General features: G+C 36.8%; 2 protein-coding genes across 3 annotated transcripts in view; both read right to left on the bottom strand.

Moving 5' to 3' along the window:
• Positions 1–1,978: 1,978 nt before the first annotated feature.
• On the bottom strand, positions 1,979–5,726 carry LOC134794012 (multiple inositol polyphosphate phosphatase 1-like). The gene is made up of 5 exons (XM_063765718.1): positions 5,522–5,726; positions 4,539–4,957; positions 4,069–4,149; positions 2,640–3,097; positions 1,979–2,142 (listed from the first exon to the last, which is right to left on the bottom strand). Exons 1-5 carry the CDS (start codon positions 5,691–5,693, stop codon positions 1,983–1,985), a joined length of 1,290 nt encoding a protein of 429 aa, XP_063621788.1. The 5' UTR covers positions 5,694–5,726; the 3' UTR covers positions 1,979–1,982.
• A 4,665-nt stretch (positions 5,727–10,391) lies between these two features.
• Positions 10,392–27,956, bottom strand: part of LOC134793632 (uncharacterized) — a 76,375-nt gene continuing 58,810 nt past the window's right edge. The window contains exons 7-14 of one of the 2 annotated variants that reach the window (XM_063765256.1): positions 24,932–26,189; positions 24,724–24,857; positions 23,948–24,098; positions 22,415–22,544; positions 14,866–15,032; positions 11,600–11,719; positions 11,455–11,522; positions 10,392–11,374 (exon numbers count right to left, since the gene is read on the bottom strand). In XM_063765256.1, coding sequence (XP_063621326.1) covers positions 10,684–11,374; positions 11,455–11,522; positions 11,600–11,719; positions 14,866–15,032; positions 22,415–22,544; positions 23,948–24,098; positions 24,724–24,857; positions 24,932–26,189 — 2,719 coding nt within the window. In that variant the 3' untranslated portion in view covers positions 10,392–10,683. Of the gene's footprint in view, positions 11,375–11,454; positions 11,526–11,599; positions 11,720–14,865; positions 15,033–22,414; positions 22,545–23,947; positions 24,099–24,723; positions 24,858–24,931; positions 26,190–27,956 lie in introns of both variants that reach the window. The other variant, XM_063765255.1, reaches the window with a different exon arrangement.

The following is a 27,956-nucleotide window of genomic DNA, read 5'->3' on the forward strand; positions in this document are numbered from 1 at the left end:
TCAAAAATTAGATTTTTTGGAATGCGTATATAGTAGACTATTTATTCTTTACATTGATACCAAAAGAACTTAATCAAACTGCCTAAAAGTTACATTTTTTTGACTCTAAAGTAAGGTCTCGCCGAGGTAAGAAATGTAGCCTGTCTGAACGTTGTTCTAGCGGTAAATGATTTGACATTAATTAAGTAAAAGTTAGCTAACCTGATAATATAGTATCTGTAGTACCTAAATAATAAATAATATCACAAATTTTCTCTATAATGAAGCATTATTTTGCAAAAGACTAATAACAAGCAATTTTACGTGATAAAGGGGTCAGTCGACACGCATATGGGGTGAGTAGTTACGCCATAAGGGGTGATTAGATACAACAAAGGGGTGTAAAGACACGCCTTGGGGGTTAAAAGACATGAAAAAATAATATTGTGTCAAATAGCTGTTTAATAGATGACCAAATTCGATGCCAACTAAAACTTAATATTTCTATTCATCCCTTTCTTGTGTTTATCGACCCCGTTATAAGGATATGGAGAAAATAGGTAGTTTTCTTTGATTTTCTCTGAATTGGGTAAGTAAAAATTTATTTCACAAATGCAAAATTGAAGAACTAACCAAGACTCAAAAAATTATATCAAAATTTTTACTTTTATCGTTTGGATTATTGGCGAAAATCGTCCTTGAAGTTGAAAATCGTGTCTTTTCACCCCGTTATACGGTACTTCATGTCTAAAAGAGTTAAAATCGGTGCTAAGAAAGATAGACTCCTTCATAAATGTTTAAGCAAGTATTTTTATTATTTTTTTTACAATGCAATGTTATCTGACTCCAAGGATGACATAACTAAGCTAAAGGAACAGTTTCAAAAAACTTCTGCGGACCATACTATTGACGAGCCCTAAAAACGTAAGCCCAGAATCGTCGTTATCGGTGTACCATCGGCTCTTCAAGATCGAGAAGTTTTTAACTGCATATTTGAACAAAATTTAGCCGACAAGCTGCAGGACGTGTCCCTGGAAACTTTTTTGCCCTCTATCAAGCTGAGCCACAAATCGGGAAAGAAAAATGCTGAGACCTGCAACTACGTCATTGAAGTGCCAGCCCACATTCGTAAATTCCTCATTTCGCAAAACCGTGTTTTTGTTAACTGGTCATCATGCCCTGTAAGGGACTTTACCATCGTCACGAAGTGCTGGACCTGCCACCAGTACGGCCACGCCGCCAAGACCTGCAAGCAACCAGTAAAGACCTGCGGGCACTGCGGAGATCAAAGACTCGCTGAAAACGAGTGCATGGAAAAAGATGACCCACCAAAATGCGCAACCTGCACTTACTACAAGCAGCCCAACAACCACAAAACAGGTGACCCTCATTGTCCTGCTAAGAAAATGGCCGAACAAAGGTTTATAAATTCAATTGACTATTAAGGCGCCTGCTTAGGAATATGACTTTCAGATATAATTAATGTTTTAGACAATTTTTCTGCATCCGAGTCAAAATTACGAGGATGCAGAAAAAATTACTAACGAACCCTAAATAAGTAAATCATTATTTTGTTTTTCTTGTTTCTGATGCACTAAGCGCAAAACATGTTTTTGCTACGTTGCGTTATGTAAATATGTGACATACGCCACTAACCTAGATTATTAGTCATTCATTATTGTCATGTAATTGAATTTAGAATTATATGGTTTGTTTTTATATTAAGCACATAACATTGTTTAGCAATAATTTTATAATGTAAACTTATCTAATTGATGTCTACCTAAATGCACACTCGTAAGTTTTTCCTTTTGGTAATTAATATTTTTCTACCTGAGATACAGGATTCTTCTAGTTCAGGTAGAAGTCATTGAAATAACGTACCTTATTAGATATTCTTAACGTAATGTTAAATGTATGACTATGTTTTCTAAATAAAGAAAATAAAGATATTATCTTTTATTATGTTATGTATATTTAATCATGACAATAGCCACTTATTTTCAAGAAGCTGTCTTATTATTAGACGTAGTCTTACTAAATGGGCTGAATATTTTTTCGAATTCGGACCAAGAGCAGATTCCTCCTTCGCAAACTGAGCGTAGCGGCTCTTCATTCATGTAGAACATGACGTGGTAGTCACTTGACTTCTTAATCGCGCATCTAAAATCAGAACATTAAGGTATATGGTCAAAACTATAGACCGACCGCTTAAATGAGTCCTCGCCTGCGCGGTACGTGGGCGACGGGGTAGGACGACTAAGGGTGGCGGGGAAGGTGCGGGCGCCGTACGCATGCCGCCCGCACCTTCCCCCTACCCTTAGTCGTCCTACCCCGTCGCCCCCGTACCGCGCAGGCGAGGACTCATTTAAGCGGTCGGTCTATAAATCAGTACATTTCAATTTTAAACAAATACGTTAATGATTTTACAGTACATATGTTGCCACTTTACCGCCCTAGGGCGGGGTTAAGGACAATACGTGCCTATGTCAAAAACTTAAAGGGCCATATGTACTGTAAAACGTTGTACAATACACGTGCGAAAAGTTTATTCGCAACTCGTGTCGATTTATAACACTCCTCGGTCGTGTTTCAATTGATCGCCACTCGTTGCAAATTTCCTGCTTTTCGCACTTGTATCGTAATGTAAGTATACGTACTTGTTTAAGACCATGACAATATTAGCTGCATGAGGATTGATTCTGCTAGTTCTCCAATATCGTTCTCGTTTTTTGTCAGCTGCAGTAATTGGTTCGCTATCTTTGAACCAACCAAGAGCTGTATAGATCATATCCATTATTCTGGAGCGCGTAAAATATGCCGTTATTTTTCTACCTTTCCCAGCTTTTGCCAATTGAAAACTCTCTAGTAGATCCTCTAAGGGTATTTGAGCGTTCATCTCTGCGTTTTGACGCCCATGACCGTATTTGTAGTAATGTTCTAAGTCTCCAATGTATTCTAAAACTTTGAGATCCTCGGTCGTAAACAGGGCACACCAAGGACTGGCCTTGTTGTTCAGTCCCGACCAAGTATAGCAACATAAATCATATAGAGCAGTTATGTTGTCGCTGGTTAGGCTGTAATCGATACCCAATCGCCTTTGGATCCTATCCTTCGCCTATAATAAAAATGGGATACGTTAAAAATTTGGTTAAGAGCCCATCAACATGCACACTAGCGCCACAGCTAAATAATCGTGATTATTTAAATTTAACGAAAGATATTGAAAAAAGGGGGCCGCTACGTACTGTATTGTATATTTAAGTACCTTTTGAATACATTAAACTAGTTTTTATATTGCTGGATTGCTATGGAAAATAACCTTCGACCAACACCGGCTTCCGATACGTCGGAAGGGAGGGGCCCAAGCGATATCTTACCGTACAAATCTTTCTGCCATTTTTTGCGGGGGGAAAGGTGCACACAGTCGCACTTCTCACACACTTACATACAAAATCCAATCTGTAACGACGACACAAGTACATAGAAAATGACACACGTCAAAGACAAATCTTGCAAACCTCGTTCCCTTTTTGTGTACGGACGAGTCACAAGTGTCTGAAGTGTCACAACACGCACACTAACACATTTTCGTCGAAGTGTTCTGACAGATGAGAAGTTGATGAGAAGTCGCTCGACCGATCCGCAATTTGTACTAGGCGAGCAAAATCAATAAATCCAACAATTACATGAGACTAAAATATAATAATTGTGTTTAAATGTAATTAAACGTATGATATGTAAAAAAAATATTACAAGTGAAATGTAACACTTTCTTTTTGTAAATTTGATGTCCCCGACCTCTTTTTAAGACAAAAAACCGAGCAATTAGGCATTTTTTCTGCTGCTGTGTTCACGCGCGCGTCTGGACTCGGTCTAGTGAAAAATCCGAGCGCAACTAGTTTTATTACCCGCGCTAGATCAATTGATCTTGTACCTAGACAGAGGGGAAATAGTGCGAATGCCGCCTCCCTTCCGTGTTGCTCGAAGAAAATAACTTTTTTACGCCTATAGAATAAGGTTGTAAACACGACGAGACAAAAGTACCACCCCCTTTCCGTACAAAAGTTTTTTAGTATAAGTACTTACTGCTAGATAGTCTGAGGAAATTTTATATTTATCCGTTTCCTTGTTCGAAGCGGAGTTTTCTTCAACATCAGTGTTGATCGGCTGAAAATTTTATAAAACACATTTCAATCCAATCAATGTATAATCTTTACTAGGAGTACGTATAGGGGAGGTAGTGGACCATTCGGCAGTCGGGAGGCTCGGGCATCCCCTTGTCCTGATTTACAGGGGGGTGCCCGAGCCTACCGACTGCCCAATGGTCCCCTACCTCCCCTACGCACGGAGTACATCAGTCACTGCTATCTTGCAGACATATCAGCCGGCCTAGCCAAGGTTACAATCGCTATCGCTTCGACAACGAAACGCTTTGTATCTCTCTATCACTCTTCCATATTAGTGCAACAGTAACAGATGCGTTTCGATCGCTACGGAGCGTAAGCGTTTGGCATGTTGGCTACGCGGCCTGGCGGGCAAATCTGTTAGGCACTTACATCCATAAGATCAAAGTCGCTTGTTAGATCATCCATTACTACATTCTTGCTTCCAAGCCCCTCCAAAAAGGCTTTAGCACTTTCTTTAACCCAACGGTGATGCGTTGGCCGGAATCTGTAATTAGCTCCTTCTAGTTCGTTCAGCTTAGAATAAACTTGTTTCAATCTGCTAGCGATATCAAACATTTCCTGTCGTCCTTCATCATGTAAAGCGGTTGTTTTACCAAACATGTCGTTGTCAATGGCCCAGTCTCGGAGATTGTCGATATCTTGAGCGCAAAGTGAACACCTGCCTTTTTCGTAGCTCGAGACAACGAGGTCACGGATCGCGATTGCTTCCTTCATCCTTATGGCTGATTTAGGATCAGGGTATGTTTTACCGTTGCGGAATATGCCCCAGATACTGATCGGTTCACATTCTGTTAAATTATAAAAATGAGTTGATTAAAATTTATAAGTCCGTTGGATATTCTTATTGTATGTACTTATAAACATCATATGACATTTTTTTTATAATTTTATTAAAAGCTCATTTTAATCCCAAGGTATAATCAATATTTTAAAAAGAATGAAATTATGTTTTTTTTGCACGCAGTAAAGGCCTTAATTGATTCTTAATTACACCACATTTTAATTGACTCCATTTTGTTAAGTACCAAAATTACAATATAAAATAATAATGTGAGTAACTACGACTAATTTTGGTAGACAACACAATTGAATCAATTATATGTATAACACTTATTAAAATTCTTAACTATGCAGGTACCATTTTATTGTCAAATCACATTAACAATAAGTAATTATAATTTGTTGATATTTAAAAATCTGTTGACCTGTAACTCTGTTAGTTATTAATAATAAATTTCATTTCATTTTATTTTATTTTATTATTTTTTATTTTTTCATTTTTTTTTTGACATGTAAAGTTTGTAATTTTATGAATAAATGAATATGAATATAATAAATAGGTTGATACTTGCCTGGTATATTTATAACGGAGTCCCGTATGTCACCTCGTACAGCATTATAAGGAGTTTTGGTGGAAAAATATCTATAGGAGCATGCCGTGTTCCAATAACAAAACGAAGATAACACAATATCTGCGTATAGATAAAGAATAAGCACTATTAAATTAAATTTCACTGTCATCATATTTTCAAGATAAACTGTTTTATTAAATGGATTACGAAAACACGTTATTTCTGGGCTCAACCTCTGCTCAACGACGAGTGCACAATAACAGAACACAAGTCATTTGACATTTTAGTAGGCCAAAATACTGGTTTGACTTGTGTATATCCTAATCACTCCTAATATGTATATGCAGACACATCTTATTTTTTCCCTAACAGGTAAAATTTGTTAAATATTATTTGGTGAGTAGGTATACCGCACTTGTATCGAAAAAAAAAATATGGTTGTCTGTAAACTCGGTTTACGGACGATAATTTTGCGTGATAACGTCATAATAACACATTACCATAACATTACGTAGGTAACGTCACCATGGAGATCTGTCTACAACGTTACCATGGAGATCTGTCCACAACGTGACACTTTTTCGTGCATGCTACCGGTGTTCATCGATTTATAAGACGTTATCAGTGTTATCACGTAAATAATGAATTTGGCGTTACCTACGTTACGACGTTACAATGACATATGAACAACATAATATAACCACAAAAATATGATTGAATGAAACAAAATGAGGCACTTTTATTGTTATGATTTGAATATTAACTTGTCTTGTGTACAATAAAGTGTTTACATATACTTAGGTACTTGTAGTAAACTGTTTTTTTAACGATCTTTATTATCAATAATCAATAATATGTAAATAAAAGATCGATATTTAGAATATCACATACGGTTGTCATGCTTAGTGGGGCAGAATAATAGTAGATAATATACTCGGTCCTATTTGTAAATGCATATGCCTGATTGCCTGGAATTCCTGTGGTTCTGTCTTTGTCGCACCAAAACTATATAGGTAGCACACACTTGTTGTGCAACTCATACTAGTTTTTAAGCCGTTTGATGTTTAATACTACTAACATAGTGTGCAATCAGCACCAAACAGACAGTTATAAATGCAGGTACCGCATTCATACATTACAACACACCATATTATACTGGTGTTATTACATATTATGTGTGGCCACTATTGGACATCACTCTTCATTTGATGCTAGCTATACCATGTCTGTTTAGTGTAATTGTTTTTATATTATGTAATTTTACTCAACAGCTACTTATAAATGAAACAACAATTATTGGCACAAATAGTTTATTTTCGCAACTATCATCACCACTGTTTCAGTTATTTATGCAGTAAATATAATATTTATTTCATATTTTGTTTTTACATAATAGGATAGATTTTATAATCATAACTCAACATAATATTTTAAAACGTTTCTTTTTTATTTGTGATAATTCTTTGCAGTGATATTTCTATAAGTTAGTTACCTATTTTGAATATTATTTCGAGAAAAGTAAACATTAATTGGCAATTGACAATTTTATTAAACTAAAGAATAACGACCATGATAACCGAAGATAACATTCTATACGATACAAATGCACAAAATTATAGATTTTCTATAATTCTATGCATATGTATTAACAAAAATATAAAATTAAGAAATTGTCACATATGTATTCAAAATGGTAGAAAAACTAAAAACATACATGGTTTTTTGATAAACATACAAAATATTAAAATTAGTTTCTTCACAAGAAATAACAAAAATACTTCTTTGAAATAAACATTGCATAATATCGTTCGCAACGTTTCTGCTTGTAAAAATGAAATTAAAATAGTTATATATAATTTTCCTAAGACAATGCGATTTTACGCTATTTCAAAAGTCTTATTTACAATAATATACAGATAAATTATCAAATTCCACTGCGACACGTAAACTCTAAGTACAATATTGGCGTTTTAAAAATTCTATAACTAGCAATATGCAGGGCAATTAATGCCCTACCCGTGAAATGGAGAAGCAAATGCTTCTGTATAATTATTTCACTAATATTTCATCGTATTGATTTAATGGCGATTGGTAACAGATGTATTTCAATTCTCTATGTTATAACTAAAACAGACAGAGTCAGTATAATTAATAAAAGTGCAATTTCTAATTACATATAATAGTTCCCCGGGGCACAAAATAAATATTTTTTAACAAAACGGTTCGAGTATAATAATTAAATTGATAATTAGATGGGTATTTGTTATTGTAATAAATTAAAACATGTTTGCACACTCAAATTTCAATTAAATTAAATCTTTAAACAATAAAGTCTTTAATATATTTTTTTCAATTCTTAAATGTCTAAATACAATATGTTTTATTTACTTTCAATCTACTTTATATTTCATGTTTTGTCTATTCCCATATCTAAGTTATAGAGCATAATATTAAACATTAGAGAGAGAAATGCATAAGACTTCAAATATCACTAGATGACTCACATCCAATAGAATTTGTAAGTAATTTAATTTTTACAAATAAAATTTGGTCCAACATTGTAATAATAACATTGGAATGCAGTTGTTTATGGGTTTGTAACATATGTAGGCACTATTTTCTGGAAATTATTATAGACCAATTAAAAAGTAAAAGCCAACTTAAATTTCGTAGGGGTAAGTTGTATAGGTAAACGTCTACTAAAGTTGACAAGCCGATAATAATTGTTTGTCCCTTTCCATCATACCAATACGTCGGGAGGGGACAAACGATTATTATCGGCTTGTCAACTTTAGTAAACGTTTATGAATAAGGGGGTTAGTCTTTAGTTTGTAAGCTAAGCTCGACCCAAAATCTATCCAGTATTGTTTTCAAGACCGCAAACGAGAGGCGCTATAAAAAAAGATTTACAATGCTATGGTATGTATGTCAATTGACATCTCTATACCCTTGGTAGATACTTTGGATTATACTAACCAGCGATATAATCTCTAGCTAGGTATTGGCACGCACTTTCTTAGCGCGTGTCGACCGCAGGCTACATCTGAGTGTTCATTATGAATCTACTGGCTAAAGCCATAGAGTTGATAATTGATAAACAGTGCTTATGGCGCCTCCGGTTTGTGGTTTTGGAAATACTTAGGTAATAGATTCTGGGACGAGATCAGTTTAAAAGCTAAAGACTACTAGCTATTCGTTTCACACTGTTCAGAATCCCAGAAAGTAAAATACATCGTTATGTGTTATACAAAAATAAAAAAGTAGTCGCTCCTGTTGGCAATACTTAGGTAACAGCTTGAGTGCATATAAGTAAAGGTTTTATCAGACATGTATGACCCTTTTATTTGTTTCAAATAGAAATATGGAGGAACGATCTAAAAAAGGCTACCTTCCAATGTAGGTAATTCAAGCGTAAACTAGTTGACATGTATATTCTGCTTGTCTTAATCTACGGTGTTCAAACATGGTCGCTCACCGAGAGCCAGAAGTCCAAATTCAAGGTTTTCTAGCGAGCAATGAAGCGCAGCATTCTAGGTGTCACGAGGATGCATCGTATTCGGAACACTAAGTTGTGCTCCATCAATCGCATAGCTGACGTAGGCAAGAAGACTGCCAATGCCAGGCTGATGTAACAATGGACTAGGCATGTCTGCGGCATGCATCCGGATAAGAGAGCTAGTATAGCCACAATGTGGATACCGCAAAATAAGTGCGAACGGGGCTGATGAAGATGGCGGGACGGCATTGACGCCTTCCTCAGCAACTGGCCGGAAAAAGCACATCAACGAGAGTCGTGGATCAAAATTAATGTGGGTTGACATATTTTTGCTAAACACCATCCTTTTACGTATTCATAATTGATAACATTGATAACACACGAGAAAGTAACCAAATAAGACTAAGGGCACAGTAATGGACTTAATGTGTTCTAAATATTGCTCATAGGTATTCTTATTATATCAACTCTACTGAACACTTTGACCGCTTTGATTTGAATCACACTGACAGAGTTTAAACAAGCAAACACACCACAAACTGGTGAAAAGCTGGGCTAATGATAAATAGGTCAAATTGATAAGTTTTATAAAGAGAAAATCTAAACTAAAATCTAGGGTGCAAGTCTAGGAAGAAAGTGTATTAATTCTTATAAACTATCTACTAAAATATAGTTGGCAGTTTTGATTTCGTTATTTCGAACTTATATTAACGTAATTGTAAGATGATATATCTAAATGGCACATCATATTTCAGTACAAGTTATAGTATAGGTACTGAACTTCCACGAAGTATCTAAATACATTATAGGAAATAAATGAAGGTAAAATTATGTTAGAATTTTAAAACAAAACAGGTCATATAAACATTTCACAAAAACAATTAAGTAATAGGTACAACCAAAAGTAGTTGACAGTAAACAAATATGCTATTTAAATATTATTTAAACGGTTTTAAATTAAAACTAGGAACAATAAAAATTTCATATACGACGTAACACACGATAAATGACTCGTAGTTATTTAATATTTATTATAAATCCATTTTTTTACATTTCAAGTAAAAGTTTAATCTGAAAGAACTTTAAGACATATCTAAGTACATAACACTATTTGTCTAATCAATGAAACTTTCTAACTTGAAGAGTTATTGATTAGATCATGCTTATGCCATGGAAATATAATAACTTGTATATTTTTTTATAAATGAAAATATCTACCGTTCACTAGGCTATAGAATAAAGCACTTTGAATCGTCTGGTCACAGCTATAATGTAATATACTTACACTACATACACAATTATTCTTCATTCGAGTTAAATTTAAACGTATATATTTCTACTAAATGCTTAAATTGATTTTCTGGACGTAAACATCTTTACCCAGTACCCTATTTAGATTGTTTGAGGCGGATTCAAAAGTAAGAGGCAATAACGATACAATAAGGCAGCCTCTAACTTGGTAGTCATATCAAGACACTGAAATGAACACCGATTGTCTAACGCCTGCTATGGGTCCGCATCAAACAATTTAAAAAGGCACTAACATAACAACTTATATCGTTCTCGTTCCGCACCCAATGCTTTCACGCAAAGTGACCCAACCAGAATGAGAATTCCTCAAACATACGCCTTTCAGATGTATTTCAAAAGTTCACATGAAGCTCCTTCATCCTGGATCTTGTTTTGGATCTAAGTTCGCCCGTCTTTCTTGCAATGCTGCTAAAAGTGCCTCTCTCACTTCTCTTTCTGAACTTCGCCATAATCTAATGAGTTCTTCCTCCGACAGTTGTGAAAGTTCTGATCTTCCTCCGGTCGGAGAAACTCTAGGGTAAGGTGGTGCTGGAGGCACGTCTTGTTCTTCAGATACTAAAATTTCTACGCTTGCTCGCGAACGCGGTCCGTCTGAGCTTAAATACCTTTCTGATTTTTCTGACCTTTCTGATACATCTTGATATGATCTTGTAGATGATCCTTCAGCACGTCTGACCATCGGTGATGGTGTTCGCAACCGGGTATTTATATCTGGAGGAGAACTAGTCAAGCAGCTGACGTCACGACTTAGTCTTCTTCCAATGTTAAGACTCGTCCGCTCATAAATTGATCCTGAATCTGATCCTAGGACGGAATCAGTGCTGAATCTCCTAACATTAAGTCCAGCCAAACTGCATCTTTTTCGTCTACCTCGTGGAGAGCGGAGTTGTCGAGGAGATCGACCCGATCGAGGCGAGCGAGAGGATACTTCAGGTGAAGGGGACAGGAACTTTGATTCCGTCAATTCTTCTGAGACTTCAGATGTTTCTACAGCCACGTGCTCCTTTATAGAATCCAATGATTGGTCACGTCCTTGTTGATTCACCCTGTGAATATTATGAAAAATATTAACAGAGCAATAAACCTAGTGAAGCGAATTGGGTTTTTGATGTTGAATCCTACAAACCTTCGAATTTCTTGAATCATTTCAAAAAACTGCGCTTTACTCCGTCTCCTTCTACGCTGTTCGTGTTCCTTCTGAAACAAATGTGCTACCTGATGTAATCTAGAATTTACAGATAAATCTAAAAAATAATTGAATAAATTATTACCCTTTTAACACTTTTCTGGAAAAGCGACGTAAAGTGTCCCTGCCGTATAGTGTTTACTAGTTCTCGCGCGGCGTGATGTGGCGAAACAAGTTCCACACAGTTAATAAATCTGTAGAGTTTCTGCAAAGAAAATAAAATATTTAGTAAAAAATTAACATTTCAGACTAAGAATTTCATACTAAGTTACACTATTATCATTAAAAAAATTCAGCTTAAAATATTAACTAATTTTATAATGTTTAATAATAATCAAATATATAATGTGTTTTTATAATGTGTTTATATATTTTTTGTAATGTTTTGGAAGTGTTTTTATATTTTACTTTTATACTCACATTGTAAAACCCTAACCTAAGACCCTAATTGAATAAAGATATCAAATATTACTAAACATAAACCACCGTTGCAAAAAATAGCAAAGTAGGTGAGTTTAACAATCAGCCATTAGTAACTAATACACTCTGTAAGGAAATTATATACCTACAATATGACCCGTCTTCATTGATCTTTACTGTAATTTGAATTCACTTATGTTTGGTTTATTAGAATAAACTAAACCAATCCACGTTCCCCGTAATTAAATAATTCTGATATCGGAATTTTAAAGGCAAAGCAGACTCAAAGTAATTCAAGGAGATTATGCCCCGTCTGAAGTGCTCGTTCAGTGTTAAAAGCCGCGATGAGCTCTTGTCCGAACGTAATCCAGCCAGGGGGGCTACTACAAACATCGAAGTTCAAAAATAGTCTATCTGCGTCCCTGTTACTTGATTTATGCAAGAGCGATAGAGATAGACAATAAACTTTGTTCGCAGTTAAACCGGTTTCGCTGTAACCGTTCAAAGGCTTCACTCACAAGTATGGGATGAAGCATGGGATAATAATTCTACCCAAATTTTTGTTTCGCATAGTACTGACCCACACTGAGAGAAAAATCATCACCAGGAATTAATAAACAGTTCTGTACTGGGGGAAAAAATGAAGTTTTAGTAGTAATCATGGAAGTTTCACTATTTCTGTAAAATTTATTTATTTCTACAAACAGCTCAGTAATACTAAATCTAATTACAGCAAACAGACTTTAGTAAATGGAGCATTAAACAAAGTTCAGTTACAATCCATTTTTATTACTACTAAAATTTTACTAGTAAAGTTTGTGATTTTTGGAAAAAAGCATCTGTGATTTCAAGTTATGATTTTAGTAAATGTCTCACTTACATAGTTTTGTAATATCTAAAAAACGAGTTCGCGGGAATAACATTACCCCATTTAAAATAACAATTCAGTTGTTACTATAGCGACATTACAAAGTTTACTGGTATTTAGTAGATAGACTTGTTGTGTTTATGTTCATTGTTGTACCAATCACTAAACGAGTTTTGTAATACCAACACAGCGAAACGAATGTTAGTGATTTTAGTAAAATTTACTACTTGCTACGTTCATTTGGTTAGAGTTAGTATTGTGTCGGATGTCGGGCGGGCGTGTCTCGTGTCTTCTTTGTTTAAAACATACTTAAGTTAAATAATAAATTTAGGATATATTGTGGGCCATGGACATATTAACCCGCGACCTACTGTGTAGTTGGTGTCTACAGGAATATATTGTTCTGCAACTTCGAGCTAGCTGTTGTTATTCTAGTGATAATGTCATCATAGGTAAATCTAAACTATTTGCAATTCCAACCTCCCTAGCACAGGTGCGCCGCGAGAGCATGTTGCGCGCGTAATAACTACTAGTCTATTTCTGACTGTATGAATAAGAATGGAATGGGTAGAATATCTCGACAGGCTTTTATAGTGCCTCTTTAGTACAGAGATATACTACCAAAGGCTTTTTTATTCATACAGACAGAAATAGAGACGGGTAGCTACCACGCGCGCGACATGCTCTCGCGGCGCCCGTTTGCTAAGGGCGGAGGAATTGCAAACAGTTTAGTTTTTGCCTGTGACGTCATTATCTCTAGAATAACAACAGCTAGCTTGGAATCGCAGTACAGTTTAGTAAAACCTATGACGTCATCTCCGATATTGCTAAAGCACGCTTAGAATTACAAAACGGTTAGTTTTCACCCATGACGTCATCACCTCCGATATTGCTAAAGCACCTCTCGGAATAACAAAACCAAATTTCTGAAATTACTCTAGCATACTTCAAATTACAAATATAGAAGTTGTATATCCTACTAAATGGAAATTGCAAAAGTCAATTTGTTCCTATTAGTTGACTCTCCTTGTCCCCGGATTAAGTTTTATTTTTGTAATTCTAAGTGTGTTTTTGTTAGTTTTTTTTCTCAGTGCATGATTGCGTCCGCGTTGACTTTGTTATTGCAATAAAATTCAAAACTTAAACCCCCACATACATTTAGAATTGCTCTCCTATTACATAATACCGTCCGTTCCTTTCTGAGGTGTTGTTGGATTCTACTCGGTTGTGCGAGTTATACAAGTCTAATATTTATGAATCGGTTAACAATGAGCGGGATATATAGGTAGAGTGGTTCACTAGATATAAAATATATGAATCGCATCAGATATTACAAGTATCTATAAAGAAAGTAAGTAAGTAATATAAACTTTTTGAAGCGTCCCAAGTGACCATGAGTTGACTTTATTTTATGAATTAATTTGCAGACTGAAAGAGCTGCGAGTCAGAATCAAACCATACTTCTTTTTTTTAGTTCCATTTCCTCACTTCAAATCAATAAGACTAAATATATAAGATACCTACTTATCTACCTTTAGACTTTTTAATTATCCTAGTGCTCTTCAGGCATACATACCTAATGCTGCGACGTAAACCAATCCTACGGAACATAACTGAACTTCTCTCAATCGGATTAAACTGAGCGATTCGAAATAAATCCTTTCCTTAGAGGATTCTTTCTGGCTGAAAAACAATGTTCCCAACCCTACAAATAGCACTATGAGATTGGAATGATACCTTGACTGTCAGGTGATTTTGAAGAATTAGACGTTATTTAAAGTAACTTATCGTGGCAAAATAACGCGCCGAAAGCTCCGGCCCGAACACGGCCCAGTCTAACGAGAGTCATGCTTTACTCTTTGTAAAAATTGCCTTTAATATAACCTTTTAGGGCCACTTGCACCATTCACTTTAACCCGGGGTTAACCAGTTAAACCTGGAGTTACCATATACCAGTAAAATTTGACAATATGTTATCGGTTTAACCGGTTAACGCCGGGGTAGTGGGTTGATGGCAATGGCGCTTAATTACCTAGACTTTTCTTTTACAATGTAACTCTCACCTGACTGAAAAACATAACGTTTCGGCTTCTCCAAACAGCATCTTTTGGTTGATGTCGCAAAACCGGCAGTGTGTATTTATAGAACAAATGTTCCAGAATCAATATGAGGAAGCCAACAATCATCCCGACGAGGAGCAGGAGGAACACGCCCGCCACAGCCGCTACACCTACAAATGGATAATATTGGTTATTTAGGGTGGATAAATATTTAGTCTGCTGCTGTTTGTTTATAGTTACTAATTATATGTGACGTCCCACGGGTACAGGTACCTTATGGCGGTTGGCGCTTACGACGTCTAGCAGCGTATTCGTATAGGAGCGTCGTGAATAACAGCGTAAGCGCCAGCTGCCATAAGGTACCTTTTCCCGTGGAACGCCACATATTTGAATTGTAAATAACAAGGGTTCGTATTTGAACTCCATATACTAATATTACATATTCCCTAATTTAGAACCTACTTAGTTTGGTTTTATACCAACTAAAGTTACAGTTCTAAGGGGCCTATAAACAGAACTTATTTATTTTAATCAGTTTTTGTTAATTGTTAGTATATTAAATATTAAATTATTAACAGTAAATAACATAATTAAAGCCTCGCTTTATACTGGTAAATTATAGTCGTAGTATGGCAGTAACATGTACCTATCGTTAATCTCGCTCACGTGTGTGTGTGTGTGTGTGTGTGTGTGTGTGTGTGTGTGTGTGTGTGTGTGTGTGTGTATTATGTGTTTGTCTATATATATGTTTATAGTGTATATATTTACACAGTGAGGGATATGACGGGACTATCCTTCTGTGTAATAGACTCATTTCCGATGCTCCGCGATGTATGGGTCCCATTACACAATCCATCAGATTGGCAATTTGAGCGTTTGTTAAACTTGATTGATTGCTTAATTTGCTTGCGGGTTTTTATTGGCTTAGTTAAACTTGCTCATTTGAGAAAAACAACAACTATTGCAACTTTAATGGTACTTTAATGGTGGTAATGGGTGGGTGGTGAAGGTTTTTTATTCTTATAGTATCACCTAAGTTTAAAAAGACCGTACTACGATGCCGTTTCTACTGCGTATATTGAAGCAATAAGGCCGTAAAATTTTATTGTCGCGTAGTAAAAGTAAGACGCGGAAAATCGTAACATACAAGATGGCTAAATCAAATCAGGCGGTGATGTAAAATCGCAGGTCATGAGATAACTTCAGTGAGGGTGGGGGGTGAATCTGTCCAGGTCAAGGCCCACGTCAAGTACTTGGGCCTTGTGGACATTCGAGGAGCACTTTGCACGACTGGCTCCTCGACTCGTGGGTGCTGCCTCGGCTCTGGGCCGCCTACTGCCAAATTTGGGGGGGCCGAATGCGCCGTGTAGGCTGTATTCGGGGGTCGTCCGGTGCATGGCGCTCTACGGGGCGCCAATTTGGGCCGGACGACTGACGAGATGCACGAGGGCATTGCTCCGTCGGCCACAGAGGGTGGTAGCCCAGAGGATGGTGAGGGCCTACCGCACCACTTCTCACGCAGCGACATGCCTTCTTGCCGGCACCCCGCCTTGGGAGCTGGACGCGGGGGTGCTAGCGGAGAGGTACCGGTGGAGGGCGGAAGCGAGGGGGCATGGGGAGCCCCCAGACGCGGAGGAGGCCGAGAGGGTGTCGCGGGCAGCCGCGGAGCGCCTACGAGAGCGATGGAGGGATGCCTTGGAGGATAGTCGCTATGGAACCCGAACCATAGGGGCTATTCTCCCGGTAATGGACTAGTGGGTGGACCGGAGCAAGGGGGCCCTGACATACAGGGTAACGCAGGTGGTGTCCGGACACGGCTGTTTCGGACACTACAAGTACAAGATACAGAGGGAGCCGGGGCCTCAGTGCCACGAATGTGGAGCGGCGGATGACACGGCCCAGCACACTCTAGAAGAGTGCAATCGCTGGGCCGTGGAAAGAGCTGCCCTCAGGGCGGCCACGGGGGTAGCGGACCTCTCGCTACGCAGCATAATAGCGGCGATGCTGGGTAGCGAGAGGAAATGGGAAGCGGTGGCCTCCTTCTGCGAAGAAACCATGTCACAGAAGGAGGAGGCGGAGAGGGTGCGAGAAGCGGCTGCTGACGCGCTTCCTCTCCGACGTAGACGGCAGGGTCGAAGGCAAAGAGCGTATGCTCGCCTCGAGCCCCAGTAGGGTCAGCGGGTTCCGTACCCGCATTGCACGGCCCCATACACGTTGTCGGAGGAGGGGGGGATCAAGCGTTTCTGATCTTCCCCCATTGTGAGGGGGGCCCTGGCGATAAGCCGGGGCTGCCGGAGGGCGCCGTGATGGAATGTCATCCCAGTCGATCCCAGTGCGCCCTCACGAACGGCAGAGAGGGTGAAACGCCGGAGTGGGTTTAGTGGGTAGGGCTAAATTCTCCCCCTCTCTTGCCAGGAGAGGGGAAAGGAGCGGCGAGTCCCACACACCGTGCATAAACGCATTCCCACTCCGTCAAAAAAAAAAAAATTGCTCGTAGGTAGCACTAAATAAAACCTTGAAAATAAACGAAGCTCTTGTGATGATGGATAATCTAAAATCAAACAGGTATTATTTTGGAACTATGTATTTATGGTCAATAAAAACTGCCTTTTGTCACTTGGTGTAATAAAACCTGACACCTAAGTCACAGTCGATTCATTTTCATACAAAACAAAGTTTTTTTGAAAATCGATGAAATGCAGTTAGTTAGTATTTTGGAGCGCAACAAAACAAAATTATAAGTTTGTACAACTATAAATCAAAAGTATAGTGTGTAGCTTTCAAATAGAGCTCGACGGCTAATCCTATTGTCTATTGTTAAGTAAAACCGCTCGTGCCACGTGCCACAACCACCTGCATAAAAAATACGTACTTCGGTTATACTGAGTTTTTTTTTTATACTGAGTGCCGGCGAGTCGAACGCTACAGAACCAGTCCAAAATGTGTCATCGAGATGCGTAACAAAGGCGCGTTATCGGAGAGCGCACCTACACTGGTTTTTGAGCGTTGGACTAGCCCGTGCCAAAGGCGCCAAATAGAATAATTAAGACCCTTTTTTGCAGGTAAGTAGCACGTGCCGTTTTACTTAACAATAGACGATAGGATTAGCCGTCGAGCTCTATTTGAAAGCTACACACTATATATGATTAAATAAAGACCAAGAAAAACTTTGTCCTTTGCCTTAAGATATCTATAGTAGGAAAATACTCTGTATACAATCGAAATGAGATATTCTTGCGCTATTCACTCACATTAGAGTGTTTGGTTTAGTTTGTTATTCAAACAATATTATTTGTAAATACACAAGTAGACTTCTACTTTTGTATCAACTGATTACTATATGCAGCTAGTATCTAATTATGAGATCGTTAAAGAGTATTTTCTGTTACTAACTTATTAAAAATATCCTGAAAAACATTTACTTATCAATACCATTATAACAATTTATTTATTTAATTACAATTGCTTACATGTATGTACTGTCTTCAGGTCTTCTGGTAATAATCGTTTCAATACATGCTACCCATATCGGTTGTGGCAACAATGACAGATGCTTATGAAAAAGTAAGGTACGTAGACCGGGGTGACTTTGGAAAATTTGGGGTTACTTTGATAGATTTAAAACGGCCATAGAATTACCGTTATTCATTATTTACTGAAAATGTTTCTGTAACTAGTTAGATTACTATATATTCATATTCACCTACTGTAAAAAATCTCGCATAAATATATAATATATGGCTTAAAAACTAGAATTTTAAAGTCGCTCCTGCATTTGAAAGTCACCCCGGTCAATGGTACATTTTATCAATAGGTAATTCCTATAGTACCTGAAATAATACCTAAATTCAGAAAGTACCTACTCAAAAATATTAATGAATAAGTTTATGGCAAAAATATAATTTTTATTACAAGCATTTATCGCTGACTGTGCTTTTTTTTCCACAGGCAACTAAAACTCATCAAGACAATTCTTTGTTTTATCACAGCTCCCATGGCTACCTCCTGTCTGACCTGTCTCCATCGTCAAATCAGCTCGATCGTACCATAATATTGCATTGTCACCCAACTTACATATGTACTTATGCAAATATTCAGCTTCATCTCATTGGAAGTCGGGAAGTAGGTCAAATTTAACTTCTAAGATTTGACCCGTACAAACATAGATACATACTTACATTGCAAGTTAAATGTAAAAAATGGTCTAACGTTAAGTCATTGTAGTGATGTTTGATATCAGATGCTACTTACTAGTTATGCGACTGTATGTAATCGACATCAGACTAAAATGTAGGTACTTCTTTTTAGATTAGTATCACAGTTTTACTCATTCAATATTGAACAATATTGAATATAATTTATGAAACGTTCACCTCATTTCATTCCCTGATTCTAGCGACCTAGACTAGTTTGCACGCCGCAGCGGTTTTATAAATGTAGATCTGAAGGAAACTAATCCCCAGACCCCTTCCAGACGTAAGGCTCCTTTTTATTCCCCTCGTAAATATTTGTCGCTGTGCGGAACTCGAACCCGAGACCCTTTCATTGATTGGCACATACGTTCACCTTTCATATGGAATGGATGGAAAAATGGCAAGTAATTGAGTATTTTCTGGCTGGAATACCAATCAGAAAGCTGATTGCGTAACCCCATTTTTGTATTAACATCAATTAACTTACATTTCTACCTCCAATTTAAATAAATCACTGTCTGCCTGAGGCAATTTAGCTCTTGGATGGATGCATAAAATATTACTTTAATCTTATGTTTTTGGTAAATTTAAACTCAGGCTGTTCGAAACTGATTTTCCTGTAAGTCTTAAGGTGGGATTCTACCAGTGTGCGGTGTGCACAAGGAAATATGAAACATAAATCAAATTGTTGTAAATTATAAAACATCGTTATATTTATACTTACAGTCATAAAAAAAAACAATAAATACCTACATACATAAATACACATAAATTTAAATAATGTACCCAAGTATTAGTAACATGCAGATAATAATATGCGTAATCGATGAGCTTTGTTGCAAAAATTCTAACCCGAAAAAAAAGAATATGAAAATATCGCTAGCTAGTGGATTTATTCGTAAGTAGGAATCAAACAAAAAAAATTGCTACAATTTTTTTATTGATATATTAAAGCTCGCAGGGCACCTTGTCCATAACAATAAAATATATAATAAGAGGTGAGATACACGGGCCTCCAGGGCGTTTTTTCGTGACCGTAGCAACAGCTCCTGTTTCGCTTGCTCGGTTAGCTATTGAACTGACACCCCCGCGTTCTCGCGAACTGCGAACACGGACGGAAAACTGGGGGAAAAGTTCTCGATACCGATAAAACTAGTTCCAACATGTCTGTGGTTATTGACAAGTGCTGTCTTCGCCGATTTGGACTTGTTTATTGTCTGTAGACACAAGATACTACGAAACAGATTTGTTATAGGTAGCTAATCTTTTTTCTATAATTCAGAAGTAATAAAATCATCTCATTTCAAGATTAGGAATACATATAAGTACTTAATATATTTTAACACCTTGTGAGGAGACGGTTAACATTTGCCCAATGCACAGAATAATCCGAGAGATTCAGGCGAGATGTTTGAATTAGCTATGTACCTAATTATAATTTCTAAAACTACCTACTCTGTAAACTGCAATTGAAGTACGTCAATTGGTATTTTATTAAATAATTTAATGTTTTTGTTACGGAAAATAATCCTAAATATTTTCGTAACTAGTAAGTATCAATACCTACTCAATCCAATTGGAATATACTTGCCTACTAATTACTCATTTAAAAAACTTATATATACCTATAGGGTACATTCTATGTTTTTTTTTTGATTTCCGTTAATTTCAAGGGTGCATTCCTGAGCTTAAATCAAGTAACTTTCTCAAAGACACCGATGTTCTAATTAAGTCCATTTCGGAGATAATCCATAATTTATTTTTTTCCTATAAGGCCTCTCTACAAGCGTGTACACTTGCCTTAGGGCCGGCTTACATACTGATTAGTGTTTAGAATGAGTTCATACATTTGCTACTAAACTTAAGTACAATCTCGGTCGATTGATGTACGAAATGACATTGATATGTCACAGATTTCAATTGTTTGGTTGAGTTAAATGTAATGCCCGTGTTACAACAACGCTATATGCTACATTTAATTACTTTTTAAACAAAAAAAAAACAAAAAGAAAACAAAAAAAAAATTTTTTTTTGAAAATTAACTATGCCATTTAGTTCTTATAAACGTACTTAACTATACCCCGAAGTTAACGGAATTCAATAAAAACACGGTGTATAACTTAACCTTTATAGAACAGTATATAAACCGATATATTCCAGCAAGTCTACTTACAAACATTAACAAAATACTAAGTATTTGTTTGGTCTTTTAGGTAAAACTTTGACTAAGAATTCACAAGTTTCACAACACCGTACCTAACTATCGTAAGCTTATTACATATTCCAATGTGAATACAGACGTAAATAAAAAGCAGTTACCGTCACTAATAATTTAACGCCCCACTTTTCCTTTTCGTGCTATTATGTATTATTTGCCCAGAATACAAAAGGTAGCCGAAATACTGACAACACGTTCGACCCATTTCATACATTTTTATAGAGCGCACAGTGGATCCTCGCCATACTCGAATTCGGACACAATCAACTGTTTCTCGACAATGAATTTTATTGTGTTAACAAGGAGGCTTGACATCTGGGAAGAATGTCGAAACCAGGCTCTTCTTGTTAATACAGTAAAAAAGTTACCTTCAAAAATCAGGAAATTTACATGTCCCACTCAAAGTATCGAGTCAATCCTCTGTCCAGCGTGGCGAGTTATAAAAATGGCAAATAATATTATAAATATTAAGGTTACTGAATAAAGTCAATTTAATCTAGCAAAATCAAAAACCTACAATGTACAAAGTTTAATGGTAAAATAAAAAAAAAAAAACAATCTAGGCAGGATGAAATTGAGTAACAAAAATTAATTATTTTAAAGTCTAGAAAATAATAATGAAACACCAAGGTGGTAGGTAATAGCGATCACATAAATATAGTAACTTAAATACTCACTTTAATGCATGTGAGAAGTTATTTGTGTTCCATTTAATTATTTTTAAGGCTATCTAAATATGAATCACAGGAATTTCAGTGTTGGAGGATGGGTTATCTAACTCCCATAAATAATACATAATCAGCACCTCTTTGCAAAACAAACAGGAAATAAGCACAGTGTGAGTGAGCGATTCTTTTTTTAACGATAAATCCCATGTTTAATCTTTTAGGTTGCCTGGCGGTTCCCCTCCCCCAACCCCCGCTGAGGGGTCGGATTAACGCGGGGTGGCGATAAATTCTAATGAAATTTCCGCCAGAGACGAGCCAGCTGACTGCGTGGATGTTGCTAACACGCATTAAAATAGTGATATACGATACCATTTCTAACTAGGCTGTGATAATTCACAGGCCCTCTCAAACTAATTGCTTACAACTAATTTACGCTAAATAGAAACAGCAAAACTTATTAATTGGAAACTTACCAAGCGGTTTTGGCTGAATTCCATAGTCTTGGCTCAGTTTGAAACATGGTAATCCTCCATACCACTTATCAGTTAAAATATCCATGTACCCATTCGTTGAATACTTGGCTATCGCAGCTGATATACTTTTCTGTAACAATTGAAATTGTATCTTCATAATAGCCATATATTATTCAAAAGTAAAAAAAGTAAAGTCACAACCATTGGATTTCTATCGACTGACAGCGTGTTGAAATAAAACTGAAAAAGTTATGTCACGAATTGAAGCAAACGCAGTACAATCCGTTGATTTATGGCGTGAAACGCGTAAACCTCAGAGGTTTATTGAACGATGTCAAGATAAAATGACTTATAATCGTCTAAGCCAGCGCTACACGACACCCGCTATCGATCACACCATTAGCAGTTCGCGTGCGTCATCTATCAATCTTTCACGATCCGAAAGTCTTTTTCACGAGACCTTCTTGCGATTATGTGGGTACTTTACATGTATTTGATATACAGTATACACCCATACAATTGGTTTGTCAATTTCTATTAGTAAATAAGCATATAGGTTAACTTTTACAAATAATGTGTTTTGTAAGATATTTAGTAAGAAATTTCGACAAAAAGTTAACTACCGATAATAATATCTATCCTCACGTATTCAGCTACTGTAAGAAGCGGCATGAGTGTAATCTTAGGAGTGAGTCAGACATTTAGAATAACGTTTCACTTTGCATCACTAAATTATTATTAAAAACATGCAAGCGTTTTTGTGTTACTTTATATGGCGATCAAGCCGGGTGGATTGATCCCACCCACTTTTGCTTCCCGAGCGTTCGAAACTGATACAAATGAGTCCTTCACGAGTTAAGCTCACATATATTTAATTTCCGGTGCTTCAAGGAATAAATACGTAAATCAGGACTTAGAAGAGATTTCTTAACGGCTAGTGCTATTTTTAGGCTTCGGCAATACGAGCTGAGATTTTATACATCGGTTCACTCTTCAGTCAACCGTAATGCCTGCAAAATCTATTATTGATTAATATTTTGTACAACTAAGCTCGCAATTTTTGATTTATGATCTGGCTTATTAACCTTCATTAAAATTAAATAATTCGTTAATGTTTATAAATTTAGTTAAAAAAATATTGTCTTACACAAAAATAACAGTAAAGCATAAAAATAATGTATTTACTTATGTAGACTTTAATAAAGCATTTGGTTCCCGTAAAGTAAAGCAGTTATTCCTGAAATCTTTGTTTCCAGGTACATTTTGTATTGACACAAAACGTAAACCAACTTTTCGTCTGTTGTCCTAACAACAGAATTCATTTCACTTTTAACCGAATTAAGAAAACTGTCATTTGGATTTGATCAATTCAAAATTTTCATTTGGATATACATACATATATTTAAGTAGTGGACTCAATTTAGTAGTTTGGGTTTGGTTGTTTATTGATCTTACTCAGATAAAATATCAGTGTTTGAAGAGTTAGTGTCAATAACAAAACTAGAGAATATAGATACATCACTAAAAATATACCTGTAAAGGAAATCCCTTCGTCATTCCTATAGCATAGGTGTCTTCAATGAAAGCGTGGTCTCCTACGCGCTGCAGCTTGCACCCGTGATCAGTGGCGCGGTAGTAGTCTAAAACAGGAGTATCTGCTATCAAAAGGTCCAACGTTCGATTCCTGAAATACACAAACAACCATATAACAAAGTACCATCAAATTATATGATAATCATGATATAAGTACGCTGAACATTATTACGGGCCGTGAAAATAAATACTGTGCCCGCCTCATAAACACGAAGTGCGAAAATAAAACCCGAGTGAAACCTTAAAACTCGAAATGGAAAGTAAAATAAACTCCATGCCAAGTTACGAGATTACAGAAAAAAATACCCAATCCTATTAAGAATAAGGTGTTGTTTTCCGGTGCTGCGCGCAACCTAGACGACTTTATAATAACGAGTGGAATGTTTGTTTCAGTACCCTTCCCGTAGAATAAAAGTTAATAGAGCGGTGGTCTGAATGGATGTTTATGGTCCTAATTGCTCAACTGCAGATGCATGCACTGAATCAGAAAATAAAATAAAGCCTTTTTCATATAAAGTAGCTGACTGATAAATCCAATGTACACTGAACCAGAAAATTTTATGATCCCATAAAACAACCGCTACTTATTTTTCAAATACAAGCGATTTAACCATATCTAAGTGCTCAAATAAAAACCTTTGTTAAATCGAAAGATTACCCTTTACCTACAGTCGGATATTTCGTAATCGTATAAGTACCAATTATTTATATCATACCTCAATCGTTGAATGCCTTCTTCAATGTTCTGAAGTGCGTAGCCTCTCATCCTTTGTGCTAATTGTGGATTGCCTCTTTGAACGTAGTACTCCGATATGGATGATTTAGCTGTACCCACTCGCAAAGAAAGCCACTGAAACGAATGTTCACATATTTATGTTATCAAAATTAATACATTAATACATAATGTAAGTGTATGTTACATACGTTATTCCGTCCTTGGTAGTCATCAACAGCGTTGTGAAAAAATAATCCTGCTATAAGAGCGGCAATATTGGCAGTGTAACTGGCAACGAATATCACAGAAAAGCCACCCCAGACATTTATAAGGAACTTATTAGGCCAACTCTTAGGAGCTTTAAATGCTACTAAATGTCCACATAAAAGACCCCACATCACCCATAGCGCGCTAGAAAGGCTAAAGTTCTTTGACCTCTGTCGGCCCCAAGGATTTAAACCAAACGGTGACAGCCACTCGTAAATAGCTACCGCGATGGCGGTCACATTTAGGGACAAAAATATGGCAATCCATAATTCAGTTGAAAATGGCAATAGAAACGCTAACAAGGGTATATCGGCCTTTTGGTTAGGAGCTGCTAAAAGTGATATGCCACTATAAAAATAAGGTTGACTGAAGTCAATCACTTCCGCGCGTGCTGCAGACACGCTGAGTGCCGCGAAAGACATGTGGGCGGATCCCGATACTAAATCTCCGACAATTCCATTCCATTTCTGGCTCTCTTCGTCTATATTATCATCATAATTCGGCTCACTGTATTGCTCTTTACTATTGGCTTTGAAGCCATTTCGAAACTGGGCTCGATAATTAAGGTGTTCTGACATAGTAAACATGGGCTCATCATTCAAAAAGTTTGTAAACTCATGCAGTTTACTAAAAGATCTCACTAGTTTTCGAGATCCATAAAGTCCATCTTCGACTAGATATAAATGAAAATCAAATTCTAATTCCTGGGCAATATTTTCTAATAAATCCATCGCTAGTCCATAGCAACAGTGGGTAGCCATTTTCGGAAGATTCGTTGGTTTGGGTGTAGGAAAGAAAAAATCTGTAGGGTGATGGTCATCATCCTCCTTTTCCAGGTCATTAAAAGCAAGAGTGAGATTGTCTTTATCAGAAGTTTGTGGTCGATGGCAGGGGAGTCCTCTTAGGCATTGACCGTCTTCGTCTAGTTCTCCTTCCATTACGAATGGTGGTGCTAAGGCGGTGACGATGCGGTATATGGTGCGGGCGCCCGCGGATTGACCATGCGCGACAAGCCGACCACCGGGCCACACGATGGTGTGGAGCCTCACCATGCGCCCGTGAATATGGCCTACTTGTCTCCAAACATTACCCCCTGTGGGTCCGGGCACCAAGTTGAAAAAAGTAAATGAAGACGTCAACGCGGTTTCTGGTCGCTCAGTGCCTCCGGCAAGTGCCGCTGCTGATGTAATCCGGGTTTCTCTGTGGACAAACAATAATTATTTAATTAGATAGTTTTAAGGTAAACAATGAGACTCGAACAGAGTGGTAAGAAGGGAGTGGGGGGAGAAGATGAACTATGATTAACTCAACGTGGATTTGAACCGACATCAATGGCTTGCCGGTCCAACGCGCTACCAATTCCACAAGAAATTGCCGTTTTTTCATTTTATATACAAAGTATAAATTGTACTACTAGAATTTTATTAAGTTTTGGGATACCTTGTAGAGCCGCTCGCTAGTTAGCCTTAACTCCGGCAAACAAGTCCTAAGTTTACAACTTCGCAAATTCTATGTAACTTAGCTTTTAGTAACGCTTAGGCAAACGAGTTTTAGACCAAACGAGTTTTAGACCATTTGGAATGTTTGTCTGGTAACTTGTTATTCCAGTATTAGCATTATTTTACAAGGTATGTTACAGGTAGAGTCTACCCGTGACTTTGTCCGCCTAAAAGTCGTTAAAAGTATTCAACCGAATTTAATTTAATAAAACCCTATCTTAGAGAAGGTTTGAAGAACATGCGTTCCATAATATCAAGACCCTGTAAAACCTTAGGGGCAGTGTTGGCCGAAAGTTAATGAAAAATTTAAAATGCTGGCATTTAACCATTATAAATTGAATCGTAAACTGTAATCGTCCGTTACGGTTTAAGGTTCAATTTATAATGGTTAATGGCCAACATTTTCAATTCGCATTAACTTTCGGCCAACACTGCTTAGGGGTATGGAAATATTTCAGTATTTTAAGTAGGTAATTGAACTATTTTATGCAAAATGAAGGCATTTCAATTTCATTATAAGTACCTACTCAGATAATCTAGTTACTTCTAACGTCTTCGTATCGTATCTAGACCTAATTCTTGACGTAAGGCCGTAAGTCTGAATAACAATACGATTCCATTTTATCATCTTTTACTTATAAAATATAAGTACATTTATTGTTAATTTGGTTTTAAATTCGTGTTTGGTAACTGGTTCAATTTGTTGCTACTAATTAAGTACAAAATTAATTATTAAATGTATTTTGCGTATATTGTATTGCTCACATTCCGAATACTTCTGCATATTTTATTAAACCTCGCACTAATTGCCTCCCAAAAGCGAGCCACCTCAATATAAAATAAATTAAGAAAAAAGTAGGTAGGTAGGTGCTGTTATTAATTATATTGTATAGGTATCTCATTAAAATAGGTACTTCATATTAACTTAATAGATCTTGCCAATATCTGTGGTATTTTCTCGACACCACAAACTTACACGCAGATTTAATCTTGAAATTTTCCTGCAAAGTTACTTAGTTGTGTAATAGTTAAGCGACCGAGGGATTGAGCGGGCTCTGGGTAAATAAAGCCGCTTGTCTCATTTTCGCTTAAGATAATAACATTTTATAAAAAACTAAAAACGAAGGGGTTATCATGTTACCCTTTAAATTATTTAAGCCTTTATATTTACTGTTCTGTGTTTTATAATGATTAACAAAATCTGAGTTTTGGAATGTTTACGGAAATACTTTCGCTGTTATAGCTTTTAATATTCAAAGCAAACCATTGTCACAATAAAATTCGTAGAGCAAATTGGCCAGGTGTGTCACGAAATATAGCCTCAACATCGTCGGCATACTAAACATAATTCTGGGCTCCGCGGGAGTACATATGAACGTGCAATATCCGAGCCTACGGTCGATCCCGCTTGCACTTAATTTCCATGCGGATGTATCAATAAGTAAAACATTATGACGGCGCCTTATTC

The sequence above is a fragment of the Cydia splendana genome, chromosome 9 (genome assembly GCF_910591565.1).
Source record: "Cydia splendana chromosome 9, ilCydSple1.2, whole genome shotgun sequence".
NCBI lineage: Eukaryota > Metazoa > Arthropoda > Insecta > Lepidoptera > Tortricidae > Cydia > Cydia splendana.

What these genes read in the sequence shown, in the direction of transcription:
- LOC134794012 (XM_063765718.1), bottom strand. Translation starts at nt 5,693, where the DNA reads ATGATGACAGTGAAATTTAATTTAATAGTGCTTATTCTTTATCTATAC. An exon ending in GCGACTTTGATCTTATGGAT is followed by an intron (nt 4,150 to 4,538) that starts GTAAGTGCCTAA and finishes TAAAATTTTCAG; the next exon opens with CCGATCAACACTGATGTTGA. An exon ending in ATTGTCATGGTCTTAAACAA is followed by an intron (nt 2,143 to 2,639) that starts GTACGTATACTT and finishes TTCTGATTTTAG; the next exon opens with ATGCGCGATTAAGAAGTCAA.